Source organism: Primulina huaijiensis, chromosome 3 (assembly GCF_012295235.1).
Source record: "Primulina huaijiensis isolate GDHJ02 chromosome 3, ASM1229523v2, whole genome shotgun sequence".
Lineage (NCBI taxonomy): Eukaryota > Viridiplantae > Streptophyta > Magnoliopsida > Lamiales > Gesneriaceae > Primulina > Primulina huaijiensis.
The window spans coordinates 28171735-28186533 of NC_133308.1; the positions used below are offsets into that span (position 1 = coordinate 28171735).

Genomic DNA, 14799 nt, shown 5'->3' on the forward strand with positions numbered 1-14799 from the left:
TTGGTCGATCCAAGCAAAAGATCATAATTTTGTCTACCCAAGCAAAATTTTGCTTGGGTCGACCAAGACTCAGGTGTATCCAAAATTTGGTCGATTTTTTCTTTTTCAAGTGAGTCGAAGAAACAGATGCAATAAATCGAAATAAACGTTTATATTATCAGATTTTTGTCAATCATTTGTCCGATTGAGTTTGTTTAGATTGAATGGATCTTCGTCGAAAATTGTCGGGAAAGGAAATACGATCGAAAAAGAAATGAAATGAGGTAGAAGAGAAATATAGTTTGGAGTTGAATCAGATGGATGAAATTAATATTAAAAATTTAAATTAATGATATATTTACACTTAAACATAAGGATATTTATGTAAATTGATTTGTGAATTTTTTTTTAAAATAAGTCACAAACCAATACGTTTTCCCTAAATTTCCCGATAAATTACAGACTGGATAAACATGAATGTTATGGACGTATTCATACGGTACTTTCAGAGAGAAACGAATCAGCCATGGATGCAACCTTGTTCTACACCCTCCTTCCACTCTTCCTTCTTATTTTGGCGCTAATCCTCCCATCAAACGTAAGGAACCGAAAACTCCCACCGAGTCCGGTGCCTGCACTTCCTGTAATAGGCCATCTCCACCTCCTCAGGCCTCCTATGCATCGAATCTACCATAAATTCTCAGAAAAATTAGGCCCCATCTTCTCCCTTCGCTTCGGAACACGCCTCGTGGTGGTGGTCGCGTCCTCAGCCGCCGCGGAGGAATGTTTCACCAAGAATGATATCGTGTTAGCCAACAGGCCTCGGCTAATCATCGGCAAATACCTCGGCTACAACTACACGGGCTTAACAACGACCTCATATGGCGAGCATTGGCGCAATCTCCGGCGCCTCACTACAATCGAGATATTCTCCTCGGCCCGCTTGAACATGTTTCAGTCCATACGGCAAGATGAAATCAAGATTCTTCTGCGGAAGCTCTACCAAAAGTCTCAGTATGATTTCGCGAGAGTGGAACTCAAGTCCCTGTTTTCCGAGCTGTCCTTCAATATCATCATAAGAATGGTTGCCGGAAAGAGGTATTTCGGAGAAACCGAGGAGAATGAACAGGCGAAGGAGTTCCGAGAGCTGATTAAAGAGGCTTTCACGTACGGTGGTGTATCGAATCCCGCCGATTTTTTTCCGGTGTTGAAATGGATAGACTACAATGGTAAAGAGAAAGGTATGCAAAGACTGATTAAGGTAATTGATGCTTTCTTGCAAGGATTGATTGATGAGCACCGCCGTGATAAAATCAAAACCACCATGATTGGCCATTTTCTTGATTTGCAAGAGGCGCAGCCGGAGTACTACACAGATTCAATAATCAAAAGCATTATAATGGTGAGTTAGCATAATTCTTTCTTCCCAGCTTTTACTTATTCGGGAATGAAATTGAGTATAACATGAACAAGACCGATAAAATTCACTAAACTCCTTTTGAAGAAGAATTCAGGAGCTATTCCAATTTTCAGGTGATGATACTTGCTGGAACCGACACATCATCGGTGACCATAGAATGGGCAATGTCTGCTCTGCTCAACCATCCAGAAAAGCTAGAAAAAGCTAAAACTGAATTGGACAGCATCGTGGGAAGCAATCGCCTCATCGTTGAATCAGAAGTACCCAAGCTAGCATATCTTCAAAACATAATCTCCGAGACATTTCGGTTGTTCCCCGCAGCACCATTATTAGTACCACATGAATCATCCGACTATTGCAAGATCGGGGGATACGACATACCTAAAGGAACAATCCTGCTCATAAATGCTTGGGCCATCCACAGAGACCCCATGACTTGGGATGATCCTGCAAGCTTCAAGCCCGAGAGATTTGAAGGTAAAGAAATTGGACCGGCGAAACTGCTGCCATTTGGGATGGGCCGGAGATCGTGTCCAGGAAGTGGTCTGGCCCAAAGGGTCGTGGGATTGGCCTTAGCGTCGCTGATTCAGTGTTTTGAGTGGCGAAGAATAAGCGAGGAAATGGTGGATCTGAGTGAGGGGGCAGGGATAACCATGCCCAAAGCTATACCACTTGAGGCGAATTGCAAAGCACGCGAAGTTTCGCGCAAAGTTTTCTCGTCAGCTGCCTGAAATATTGGAATGGTTTTAAGTGACGTCCAAAATGGTTCTTACTAGCCTTGAAAAGTTGCTCCATTATCTTTATGGATTCCCTCTTCTTTGTATCGATAATAAACTTTGTGAAACATGTATTAGAAAAAGGTGTGTTGTTTGTTTTTTAACCCAAAAAAATTTCAACATTAATTATAATTTGTTAAATACATAATTTTACTTGTTTTAAAAACAGATTCCTACTTCTAATTATAAATAATTATTTAGTAAAAATATAATATTATGGTTTATTTGAATAAAATGGTGAAAAGAGAACATACAGATGATCTCCGTCTTCTATGTCACAACTTTTTTTTATATTGCATTAAAAAAATTGATTATATATAATACACTTTCCTTTATAATTTTTGTTGTTTAGAACCTCGGTGATTTGTGTTTTCTCATGATTTTCATGGTAGCTTTGAGCATGTGGACACTAGTAACTGAATATCATTGGTAATATTAAAAATACTTATAATAATTAATAATTGTGTGTTAAGAGTTTCATCATTTTATTTTTATTTATTGTTCTTATTCTTAAAAAAATATTACTAAAATAAAAAATATTTATTTTCATTAATTAATTATAAAATAATGATTGGATTATTTAAAGAAATGAGATTTTGTTGAATAATTAGGTTTGGGGTGGGGGAGCAGCAGATTTGAGGGGAGGATGCAATTGATTTGAATTATTAATTACATAAGTTTGATTTTAGTTCTAGCCAAGAGTCTGCTGGGAAAATGATGAGATTTATTAATTTTTGTTCACATGATATGTTATATGATGCATATATATAGCTTGAGTGTGATATTTTGATAAATGTCGGGTAAAGGCATTTGACATATAATTTCTAACATTATCGAAACATATTTTTATTTAAGTTTACATTTAATTCTTTATTTTGAATCTGACATATTCTTGCTATGTTATATATGTCAACTTAAAATGTAATGTTCTTCTCATAAAATTTTAGATTATTTATGGGAGAAAATATCAAATATTGTGCAACATAAGTTTAGGCATAACGTTAGACGAAAAAACATCTTATATTAATGTCATGTCAATTGAAAACCATTCTCCACCTAACTGTATGTCATGTCGAGAGTGGATGGATAAGCTTGAAAACAACTTGCCACTCACATGGGTTATTAAACTCTATTATATATAAATATTTTTAAAAAAAACAAAAAACAAATAAATCGCAGACATGATGAATGTGGTGACGAAATATATCAAAAATTTGAAAGTGGAAGAATATTAGGTAAATAATGTAGACTGACACGTGAATAAGTGAGATCTTTTTAGATTTATTTATGATGGTACGAAATCTAATAAAAAAAATTTGTTTTTTTTTTAAATTTATAATAAGAGGTTTACAAAAAATGATAGATTTTAAATTTTCAACATGACAGTAACATGTCATAGCTGGTCTAAAGGCGAAGATCGATTTTTGGATATATGGCTGCGGATGACCATCTAGGTTTTGCAAAAGATGTAATTTCATCGAAGGTTCCGTGCTTAGCTCACTGCATTCGTCACCAAGTGTACGTGTCTTTATCTTAACGTGTAGGCCTCATTTTCCTCAACAATAGTCGTGATTATTCCAAATGACCTGAGTTCATCCTCTACCAAGTCCAAAGTACCCGTAGGTCATATCAAGTCATATATATATATATATATATATATAATACATTTGCATTGTATGTGAGAAACATTCGTTGAAATGATTAAAATTTGAAATAAAATTAATTCATTCAATAAAAGATACTGACAATAATATCGTAATTTTTGACAATTCATGTTGATTGCTTATATCAACTAATTTAGATATATAAAAATATTTGTTCAATTTTTTAAAAAATATTTGGAATACTCAATTCTTTGAAGATATTTTTTTATAATATCGTTTTTCTTTTATTATTTGTTATATTCTCTCAACATATAATACATTTTATTATAGTCCTCAATTGTTACATTTTTTGATCAATCAATTCTCTGTAATTTTTTAATTTACAATGGTATTTGTTATTATTCTATTTTATGTAGAGTGACGATCATTGTTACTTGATGTTTCTACTTTCTTCGTCATCTTTAATTTATTAAATACTTATATTTGATAACATAAAAATTTCATATTATTATCACAATCTATCAATATATAAAATTTTTGACGTATTGATAAAAAAAATTATTGATTGAATGTTGTCATTTATTTGCAATTTATAATAATAATAATAATATTTTTGACAATAAATCATATTTTTACTGACACTTATGACACATATTTTAATATTTCATGTTAACTCATAAGCATAATGAGAATAATTAAATTACTAATATCTTATTGATATTATCTTTATATAATAATATTTTTAATTTTTTTAATTGTTTAAATATTTTCACGGGAAATTTGTGTATTTTTATTTTGAGAAAAAATAATTGTATTTATAAAATTTGAATAGTAAATATAATTTTATAGGTAAATACATTTAATTTGGAAACTGAATTTATTGTATGAAAAACGAAACTTCTTTTTCCTTTTTTATTATGTGTAACTCAAAAGAGTTAATAATTTTTTCATTTTATCTTCTTCATCTCACTGTAAAAAATAATTTTAAAAACAAAAATTTATTCATGATTTTATTGTCCATATATTTTGTAATATGTGAATATATATTTTACTCCATTGGCTTATAAGTCCATTTTGTAGTTTTTCATTACATATACTTAGGCTAATACATTAAAATGTTATATATATAGATATAAGAATTTTAAAATTCAATTTATTCACAACGATTTTTCATAATAAAGATAAACTCAAAATAATGAAAATTTGGATTCATAATTATTTTAAATATAATATAAAAATAATAGGTGGAAAAATTTCTTGATATTTTAGTTGCGAAATTACAGTGATAACTACATGTAGTTGTACTATTGCATTGTGTCGATTAAAATTTTCTTTAAATATCTCATTTCTCATGCGTCAAGTTGCTAATGTTGTGTTGTTTGATCTGGTTGGCTATGTAGGCCGTAAAAGAGTGACACGAGATCTTAACGAGTAATATTGTATCCGCTGTGGGCAGGGTAGGCGGTAGAGAAATGGTGAGACTGATCTCTAACAGATATGAGATAACAGCAGCAGATAGACACACATCTCCGTGCTCATGGGTCTAACAATCCTACCCAATAGCACCCAAATAGGTGCACTCTTCGTCGTCACAAGTATTGGGAAATAAAGTTGTGCCTTGACTAAAAACTATAATATTTGGACTAGTGGTAAGCGCTTGATCCTAAAAATTGGTATCAGATCGATGTCATTGCTTCAAGTCTCTCAAAAATCATATTTATATACTTCTTGTATGGAGGGAATACTGAGCATGCATGAATGACAATGACACTGGGATGAGTGAACTCCTGGGAAGTTCTCATGCGTCAAGCTGATGTTGTTGTGTCGATTGATTTGATTGGCTAAGTGGACCGTAAAAGAATGACTTCAGATTTTAATGGGTAATAATGTCTTGGCTGATACATGGCTGACGGTAGGGAAACGATAAGACCGTCAGACCGACATCTAACGAAATAAAAAAAAAAACCATCAGCAGATAGTCACGCACCTCTCTGGACTCATGTGTCTAACATCTCTACCCATTAGCAGCCAAGTAGGTGTACTCTGCGCTACCAAGAGTATAAGAAAATAAAGTGTCTTGGCTAACATTTATATTTTTTGGCCTAGTAATAAGTGCTTGATCCTAGCAGTTATATTTATTTTATTTATAAGGTTGAAATTTTTTATATTATGATATAAGATTTGTTATGTATCTTAACATCGATAAATTCACAATAATTTTATTGATTTATATTTTTGCTCCGCTACCATATAATCTTGGTTTCGCCACTAACTTTGTGTATTTGTTTGCTTGAAGTTATTGTTCCTCATTTTGCCAAAACCTATAACATTTCAAAAATGAAAGTGAATATTAATATAAAGAGATTATAATACTTATATATTGTAATAAATGTGTTAACTCCTCACGATACTGGTACAGATAACTTAAAAATAATATTTTGATGAAATATTGTCAGAAATCCAGAGAAACAATTCAAATGTCAACTTTAACACTTAATTTTCAATGACTACCAAAATATCTCAACAGCCCACTATTTGTGGACAAAATAGTAACATCACAATTTTAAAATCAAGACGATATTCTCCCAATTTCCCCTTTATATGAATAATTTGTGGTTGAAAATTGATTATATTGGATATATAAATATTTAAATATGAACAAGTATACAAAATTTTAAACTGTATATTCAATTTAATTAATTAATTACTAATTAATTCATTGATTCATGTCTCTATGATATATAACATATAGGAAGAAATTATTGTATAACTTAATTCCATGAATCGACTGTAAAATTTAACCTTAATTATTTTGTCATGTAATTATATTTATAAATTATTAATCATTTTTTTTTTGAAATTTTTTTGTACATGTAATATAAGATATTATTTTGCGCGAGTCTATTTTATTTATATTTAATGTATGCATATAAAAAATCATGGTTCAAAGACAAATTATTATTTAATAGAAAGTTACATGATAAAACAATTATAAGGGATTTGTAACATGTAACATAAAATATCACTTTTTTGTCAACCTTGTTTTTTGTCTTTAACAGAACGGTCGAACAGCTGTGAATACACAAAAAATGGTTTCTTTTTCTAATACAATGAATTATTATTTGTTATCATCAAAGTTAAATGATATAACATGTCACAAGTAGAATAAAGAGATTAGAAAATTCTAAACGTTAAAAAAACATATCACAATGATTTTTATCATATTTTATTCAAGTAATATATAAATGTCAAAATCATATAACTTTTATTTAAATTTATAATTTATGGCTAATAGTCATAAGTTAATTAAAGAGATTAGTATGAGGTTTAAAAAAAAAAGACATATCACAATTATTTGTTACCATGTTTATTCGAGTAATTTGTAAGTGTAAATGGATTATTTTTAAAATTTAATTTACGTAATGAAAAGCTAAATCAAAAAAGCTAAATCATTAGATAAAAAATAACATATTGTAATATTGATAGGCATAAAAAAAGACCAAATACTATTATAAATCATTAGATAAAAAGTAACATATGGTAATATTGATAGACATAAAAAAGACCAAATACTAATAATAGCATACATTTTAAGTCATATATATATATTATTATTATGTAGTCTAACAAACTAATACCATAATTATAATTATAAATAATAAAAAGAAAGGAAAAAAAAAGAACGAGATTAGATAATTGTGTGTTTTGTTTTTAAAATTAATCTGTCAAAAAATACAAAAGACAAGGCTTTTAAAAATACACGTGTCCTCGATAAAATATCCCCATGAATGACAATAATGGGAGACTCCTTATCTTTATAATTAAACAGGATAACACTTGCATATTGTGGAGGTATTCATCCAGGAGTGAAACAGATCATCAACCATGGATGCAACCTGGTTCTACGCCCTCCTTCCACTCTTCCTTCTTTTGGCACTAATCTTCCCATCAAACTTAAGAAACCGAAAATTCCCACCGAGTCCGGTGCCTGCTTTTCCTGTAATAGGCCACCTCCACCTGCTCAGGCCGCCTATGCATCGAATCTACCATAAATTCTCAGAAAGTTTAGGCCCCATCTTCTCCCTTCGCTTTGGAAGCCGCCTCGTGGTGGTGGTCTCGTCCCCTACCGCCGCCGAGGAATGCTTCACCAAGAACGACATCGTGTTAGCCAACAGGCCTCGGCTAATCATTGGCAAATACATCGGCTACAACTACACAGGCCTAACAACTTGCCCATACGGCGAGCATTGGCGCAATCTCCGGCGCCTCACTGCAATCGAGATATTCTCCTCGGCCCGCTTGAACGTTTTTCAGTCCATACGACAAGATGAAACCAAGATTCTTCTGCGGAAGCTCTACCAAAAGTCGCAGCATGATTTTAGCAGAGTGGAACTCAAGTCCCTGTTGTCCGAGTTGTCCTTCAATATTATCATGAGAATGGTGGCGGGCAAGAGGTATTTCGGTGTATCCGAGGATGATGAACAGGCGAAGGAGTACCGAGAGCTGATTAAAAAGGCTTTTATGTACGGTGGTATATCGAATCCTGCCGATTTTTTCCCGGTGTTGAAATGGATAGACTATGACGGTAAAGTGAAAGGTATGAAAAGGATGGGTAAGGAAATGGATACCTTCTTACAAGGATTGATTAATGGGCACCGCCGTGATAAAATCAAAACCACCATGATTGGCCATTTTCTTGATATGCAAGAGTCACAACCCGAATACTACACGGATTCAATAATCAAAGGCATTATATTGGTGAGTTAGCGCTCAGTTTCCTGGAAACGGAACCACATAAAGATTAAATGATTTAAATCTAGTAAATCTACCCTTGTTAAGGAATATTCATGATATTTTTCCGTTTTCAGGTGATGCTACTTGGTGGAACCGACACAACATCAATAACCATAGAATGGGCTATGTCTGCTTTGCTCAACCATCCAGAAAAGCTAGAGAAAGCTAAAGCTGAATTGGACAGCTTCGTGGGAAGCAATCGCCTCATCGATGAATCAGAAGTACCCAAGCTACCATATCTTCAAAACATAATCTCCGAGACATTTCGGTTGTTCCCTGCAGCACCATTATTAGTACAACACGAATCATCCGACGACTGCAAGATCGGGGGATACGACATACCTAAAGGAACAATCCTGCTTGTAAATGCGTGGGCCATCCATAGAGACCCCATGACTTGGGATGATCCTGCCAGCTTCAAGCCCGAGAGATTTGAAGGCAAAGAGGTCGGACCCGCGAAACTGCTGCCTTTTGGGATGGGCCGGAGGTCGTGTCCAGGAAGTGGTCTGGCGCAACGGGTTGTGGGATTGACCTTAGGGTCACTGGTTCAATGTCTTGAGTGGCGAAGAATAAGCGAGGAAATGGTGGATTTGAGTGAGGGGATAGGGATATCCATGCCTAAAGCTATACCGCTTGAGGCGGAATGCAAATCACGCGAAGTGCTGCACAATGTTTTCTCGTCAGCTACTTGAAATGAATGGTTGAGGTGTCCAAAAGGGTTCTTACTTGTCATGAAGTTACTCCATTTGCATGCCCTGTATAACTTAAGATAAATCTATTTTACTAAATAAAAAAAATTTTGAAATAATTCTCAGGAGGGTTATATTTTGTTGTTTCTTATTTTTTGTACATGGAATTGAAATGAACGTAATCATTTCCTCATTACTGTCATGTGATCATTTTTTACCCCTAAGCCCAATGCATCTATGAGAAGTTGGTTAGCTGGCCGGCTGGATGCCTTTGAGGCAAGTACCAAGAATGGTCGCCAGCTCTTTAAATTGAGCCAACTCTCCTCTGAGACATGGCTTATGATTACGACCTAGCTAGGCGTCGCCCTTTGCCCGGTTGCCACATATTCGTCATTCGGGTCTTCATAGCACCAAAGTTGATCTGACGATCCATCAAAAATCTTCCAACAAGAGCCAATTTTACGCTGACATCAACACACATCAGATTCAGCTTCATAGTCAAATATATTATCCTCTACGCGAGAGAGCGATAGATCGTTTAAATTATCCTGCTGCTAACGTATGAAATTCTGCTTATGAAATGTTGTCATATTAGCACTAATAATAATAATAATAAAATTACCAACTATTGAAAGATATAATCCTTAATGTTCAATTTTTTCTGCCGAACAAAATAGAATGTATAATAAATTTTTCCATAGGTTAGGTGCATGAATGGAGAAATTTTATCCAAATTTCTGTCACGTTCTGCATTTGGAATTTTGCTATCGATATGTTGACCGGGAATTAATTTGGTGAAAATCAGTTTAGTCAAATAATCAAATATTAGTTAAGAATTGTGATAAACTCTCCACGAAAATGAATTAGAAGAATTTTCTTAAGTTTCTCTTAGAATTCTGAAAAGAGAAAAAAGTCTCCGAATATATTTAAAAGAAAAAAATGTGGTTAGAATTTGGACTTGACTGGTCGCAAGTCATGTCGACTCACTGATGCAAAATTAGATTTGATTTGTAATTCTTCGGAATAAAATGACTAAATTAAAGAGGCATAAATCAAAATTATATCTCTCGCCCTTACGATTTTGGCTCAAAATCGTTTTGGTTCGTCTTATTTATGATATACTAGAAAAATCTCTTGACATAAAAATTTGAGTATGTTTCTTGTGAGACGATCTCATTAATCTCTATCTGTGAGACGGGTCAACCATACCGATATTCATAATAAAAAGTAATACTTTTAACATAAAAAGTAATACTTTTTCATGAATGATCCAAATAAGATATCTCTCACAAAATACAACCCATGAGACCGTCACACACAAGTTTTTGCTTAAAAATTTTAGACACTTTTTGTCTAATGATAACTTACCATTAAAAACTAAAGAAAACATAAATAAGAGAGATCAAAACTGCTTTGGTTTCAAGAAACGCGGATGGAAAATGAAATTTATCTCAATTGAGAAGTATCCAATTTTTTTTATTTTTTAGGGTGGGTGATTAACTGGTTATGATAAGATAATATAGGGGCAAAAGCATCGAAAATTCATATATTGATAGATGATTCAACACATTATAAAGAAGAATTTAAAAATATATATATTGGGTACTCTAAATTTTTAAAATAGATCTGTTTTATTTAGTTTGGACAATTCTTTAAATTAGTCATTATCGTGTTTTCAGGGGTATGTGCTCCCAAAATTTAAAGAAATGAGGAGTTAATATTCATGGGGTTTTTTCAACAATCTCGATATAATTCAACATGAGTTTTTTCCGATCGTTTGGGTTTTGACGTGTGTAATACGAACCAAATCATACAAACTTGGGTTTTAACATTTAAATCCAAAGTAAAAAAAAATTGTTTTCGGTGCGGTTTATTTGTTTTAGAATTTCTGATTTTTTCACTTCAAAATAAATTTTAAAACCCCTACAAAAAATGCATTAAATATTTTTCTGAGAAAAAAGTCCATATATACATTTGACTGACGACTTTTAAATTTTAAGACTTCACGCTACGAGGTGAAATCGACAACTTGGGCCAACGTGCCGTCTATTAGCTCAAATTCATAAAGTGGGGTAGAATTCAAACAAATTTATGCATTCACTTGTCAAAACAAAAAACTAGTCAAAGGTTATATATATACATCGATGTAATTTGCTAGTAAAAAGTAAAATCCCCGAAAAATTTTTATTTCATAAATATTAAATGTAAATTTCTAGAGTTCAATATTTTCTTTTTTCTTTTTTGTCAAAGTCTAGGGGAGGCTTGGCCCAATAATCTTTTTAGAATTCTCCATGTATTGACTCGAGTTCGAGTCTTTCCCATCTCCTAGATTATGATATAAAAAAAAAGTCTAGGGGAGGGAGGGTTAACTTTTATAGTTGAATACTTTGTCAATAGGTACACCGACGAGAATGGAAACATGAAAAATAATTTTGTTTTGTAAATGAAGACTTGTGCCTCTTATTACCGTGTTTTGAACGATTATTCTCGCTTCTTTTAAATATATCTCCAATCCTTTCGACTCGTCGGTTCGAGTTGGATTTTACTTTTACTTTGTAGAGTGTTCTCTCGATTTCGTCGGCATTTTGGATCATTAATCAAATGTTGGGATTTCATGTAAATAAGTGTATCTCATAGACTATGTTAAATATGATTAACATTGATATGGTAAGGTGTTAGGTTTTTTGAGTATTAATGAATGTATCTCACATTATGGTTTACATATGTCAGTTTGTTCCAACATAGTCTTGCAGTATACGAGGTCTGCAGATTCGATCCTTCTCCATGTATGATACCCTTGTAAGAGCCCGGGTCATGGATGACCCGGGATATCAGATGGATTCCCAAATCAGGGTGAATCTGCAGAATGGATTCTTCTGAAGCCTGGCAGGTGCAAGCCCGGGCTCTACTCCTCGGGCAACCAGACGCCCGGGCTCTTATACAAGCACCCGGGTAACCTACCACCCGAGCCACTTCGAGAATTGAACCACACTTGAGTATATTAATATGGACAATCTTATCTGTCAGAGCAACTTGACTTTGACGTGTCATATAAGTCATCAGGAGGTGTGGGCGACCGTCCTATCTCTGACACTAATCCAAGTGGTTGACAAAGTCAGACATGCGGGATGTGACTAGTGTATGATTTGACATGTCAGAATGTAGCTGTCCTACTATAATTAGTAGGTAGCACGAAGAACGAGGTCATCATTACTTCTTCTACTATAAATACCAGGTTCTCCCTTTACATTTAGATTCATTGATTCACACCAATATCACACAGTCATCACTTGACTACATTGGTTTTATCGCTTGAGTACCCTGCTGACTTAAGCATCGAAGTGGCCACGCCGGACACCCCTCCGGCGCCCATTCACGAGCTCTTTTCATTGTTTGCAGGTGCTATTGAAGCCATTATCTTCACTCAAATTTCCTAAAAACTATAAATTATTGATTTGACCCGTTGGAGCTTCTTACCCGGCTAATCCATTTCAACGAAGTCACATCATTGGCGCCGTCTGTGGGAATTTGAGCTCAAGACGTAGAGATGGTTTCCATTCAAAAATAAGTCCACCTCTGCTTGGCAAACATACAAGCCCGACCAGCTCGGCACTCAGATCTTATCTGTGCATTTCATATGGGCTTAAAGCTCAGCAGCTATCCCGGATTGGCATGAAGGGCATTTGCTATGCACTCAGTAGCATACAGCTATTTTAGTCACCTAATTTAGCTCAACCAGAGAAGTTTCACTCTACCGAAAATGAATTCGGATTCAGTATTTCCAGGTTAGTGATTTAATTTTAAGAAAACTAATATAGCAGGAAAAGCAGAAAAGTTAAGAGCTCGGGCAGACCAAGCAGAACCCGGGCAGACCATGCCAGACATACCAGAGCCCGGGCAGACCAAGCAGAACCCGGGCAGACCATGCCAGACCCCGGCCAGACCTGCCAGAGCCCGGGCAGACCATGCAGAACCCGGGCAGACCATGCCAGACATACCAGAGCTCGGGCAGACCAGGCAGAACCCGGGCAGACCATGCCAGAGCCCGGCCAGACATGGCAGAACCCGGGCAGACCATGCCAGACCCCGGCCAGACCTGCCAGACCCCGGCCAGACCATGCCAGAGCCCGGGCAGACCATACCAGACCACCCCGGCACCTTCTTGAAAGTCCGGGAGACATGAGGCCCCCACATTCTTATTTAAAAATCAGAAGTCATGAGGCCCCGATATCTTATCTTATGTCCTAGAGATATGAGGCCCGACTCTTCTATAAGTCACAAGACATAATCCAAGACCCAAGGCTCCGCACCTTGGTTATTTATAAGCCCAGGGTTCTCAAACCTGGCTCGGGGCTCCGCACCTCGACCATTCATGAAGGCCAGGGCTCCGCACTCTGGTTATCTATTAAGTCCAGGGATCCGTACCTTGGCTCGGGGCTCCGCACCTCGACCATTCATGAAGGCCAGGGCTCCGCACTCTGGTTATCTATTAAGTCCAGGGGTCCGTACCCTGGCTCGGGGCTCCGTACCTCGACCATTCATGAAGGCCAGGACTCCGCACCCTGGTTATCTATTAAGTCCAGGGATCCGTACCCTGGCTCGAGGCTCCATACCTCGACCATTTCGAGTCCGGGAGACACGAGGGCCCAACATCTTATCTCAAGTCCATGAGACACGAGACTCCGGCTCCTCATCTCAATCTCTGGGAGACATGAAGCCCCCGATGCTTTTATAAAACCAGATTGATCATCTCTTTGGGAATCCAAGCATGACTAATCGGGACAGCGAGTATGACTCTAGCCCGACTATTTAAGGGATGTGTGATGATACCCCTGTAAGAGCCCGGGTCATGGATGACCCGGGATATCAGATGGATTCCCAAATCAGGGTCAATCTGCAGGATTGATTCTTCTGAAGCCTGGCAGGTGCAAGCCCGGGCTCTACTCCCCGGGCAACCAGACGCCCGGGCTCTTATACAAGCACCCGGGTAACCGACTACCCGAGCCACCTCGAGAATTGAACCACACTTGAGTATATTAATATGGAAAATCTTATCTGTCAGAGCAACTTGACTTTGGCGTGTCATATAAGTCATCAGGAGGTGTGGGCGACCGTCCTATCTCTGACACTAATCCAAGTGGTTGACAAAGTCAGACAGGCGGGATGTGACTAGTGTATGATTTGACATGTCAGAATGTAGCTGCCCTACTATAATTAGTAGGTAGCACGAAGAACGAGGTCATCATTACTTCTTCTACTATAAATATCAGGTTCTCCCTTTACATTTAGATTCATTGATTCACACCAATATCACACAGTCATCACTTGACTACATGGGTTTTATCGCTTGAGTACCCTGCTGACTTAAGCATCGGAGTGGCCATGCCGGACACCCCTCCGGCGCCCATTCACGAGTTCTTTTCATTGTTTGCAGGTGCTATTGGAGCCATTATCTTCACTCAAATTCCCTAAAAACTATAAATTATTGATTTGACCCGTTGGAGCTCCTTACCCGGCTCATCCATTTCAACGAAGTC

At 36.0% G+C, this 14799-nt stretch overlaps 2 protein-coding genes across 2 annotated transcripts; both read left to right on the top strand.

Annotated features, from left to right (window-relative positions):
• The first annotated feature begins 415 nt into the window (after positions 1-415).
• LOC140974364 (cytochrome P450 81Q32-like) lies at positions 416-2289 on the top strand. Its single transcript, XM_073437759.1, has 2 exons — positions 416-1381; positions 1513-2289. The coding sequence occupies exons 1-2, from the start codon at positions 506-508 to the stop codon at positions 2128-2130; spliced, it is 1494 nt and encodes a 497-aa protein (XP_073293860.1). The 5' UTR covers positions 416-505; the 3' UTR covers positions 2131-2289.
• A 5334-nt stretch (positions 2290-7623) lies between these two features.
• Positions 7624-9400, top strand: LOC140974365 (cytochrome P450 81Q32-like). The gene is made up of 2 exons (XM_073437760.1): positions 7624-8537; positions 8648-9400. Exons 1-2 carry the CDS (start codon positions 7665-7667, stop codon positions 9263-9265), a joined length of 1491 nt encoding a protein of 496 aa, XP_073293861.1. The 5' UTR covers positions 7624-7664; the 3' UTR covers positions 9266-9400.
• Positions 9401-14799: the final 5399 nt, after the last annotated feature.

Bases quoted from the DNA above. Each gene is read 5' to 3' on its own strand.
- LOC140974364 (XM_073437759.1), top strand. From the start codon at position 506: ATGGATGCAACCTTGTTCTACACCCTCCTTCCACTCTTCCTTCTTATT. The intron at 1,382-1,512 runs GTGAGTTAGCAT...TCCAATTTTCAG, and splicing joins TAATCAAAAGCATTATAATG to GTGATGATACTTGCTGGAAC.
- LOC140974365 (XM_073437760.1), top strand. From the start codon at position 7,665: ATGGATGCAACCTGGTTCTACGCCCTCCTTCCACTCTTCCTTCTTTTG. The intron at 8,538-8,647 runs GTGAGTTAGCGC...TTCCGTTTTCAG, and splicing joins TAATCAAAGGCATTATATTG to GTGATGCTACTTGGTGGAAC.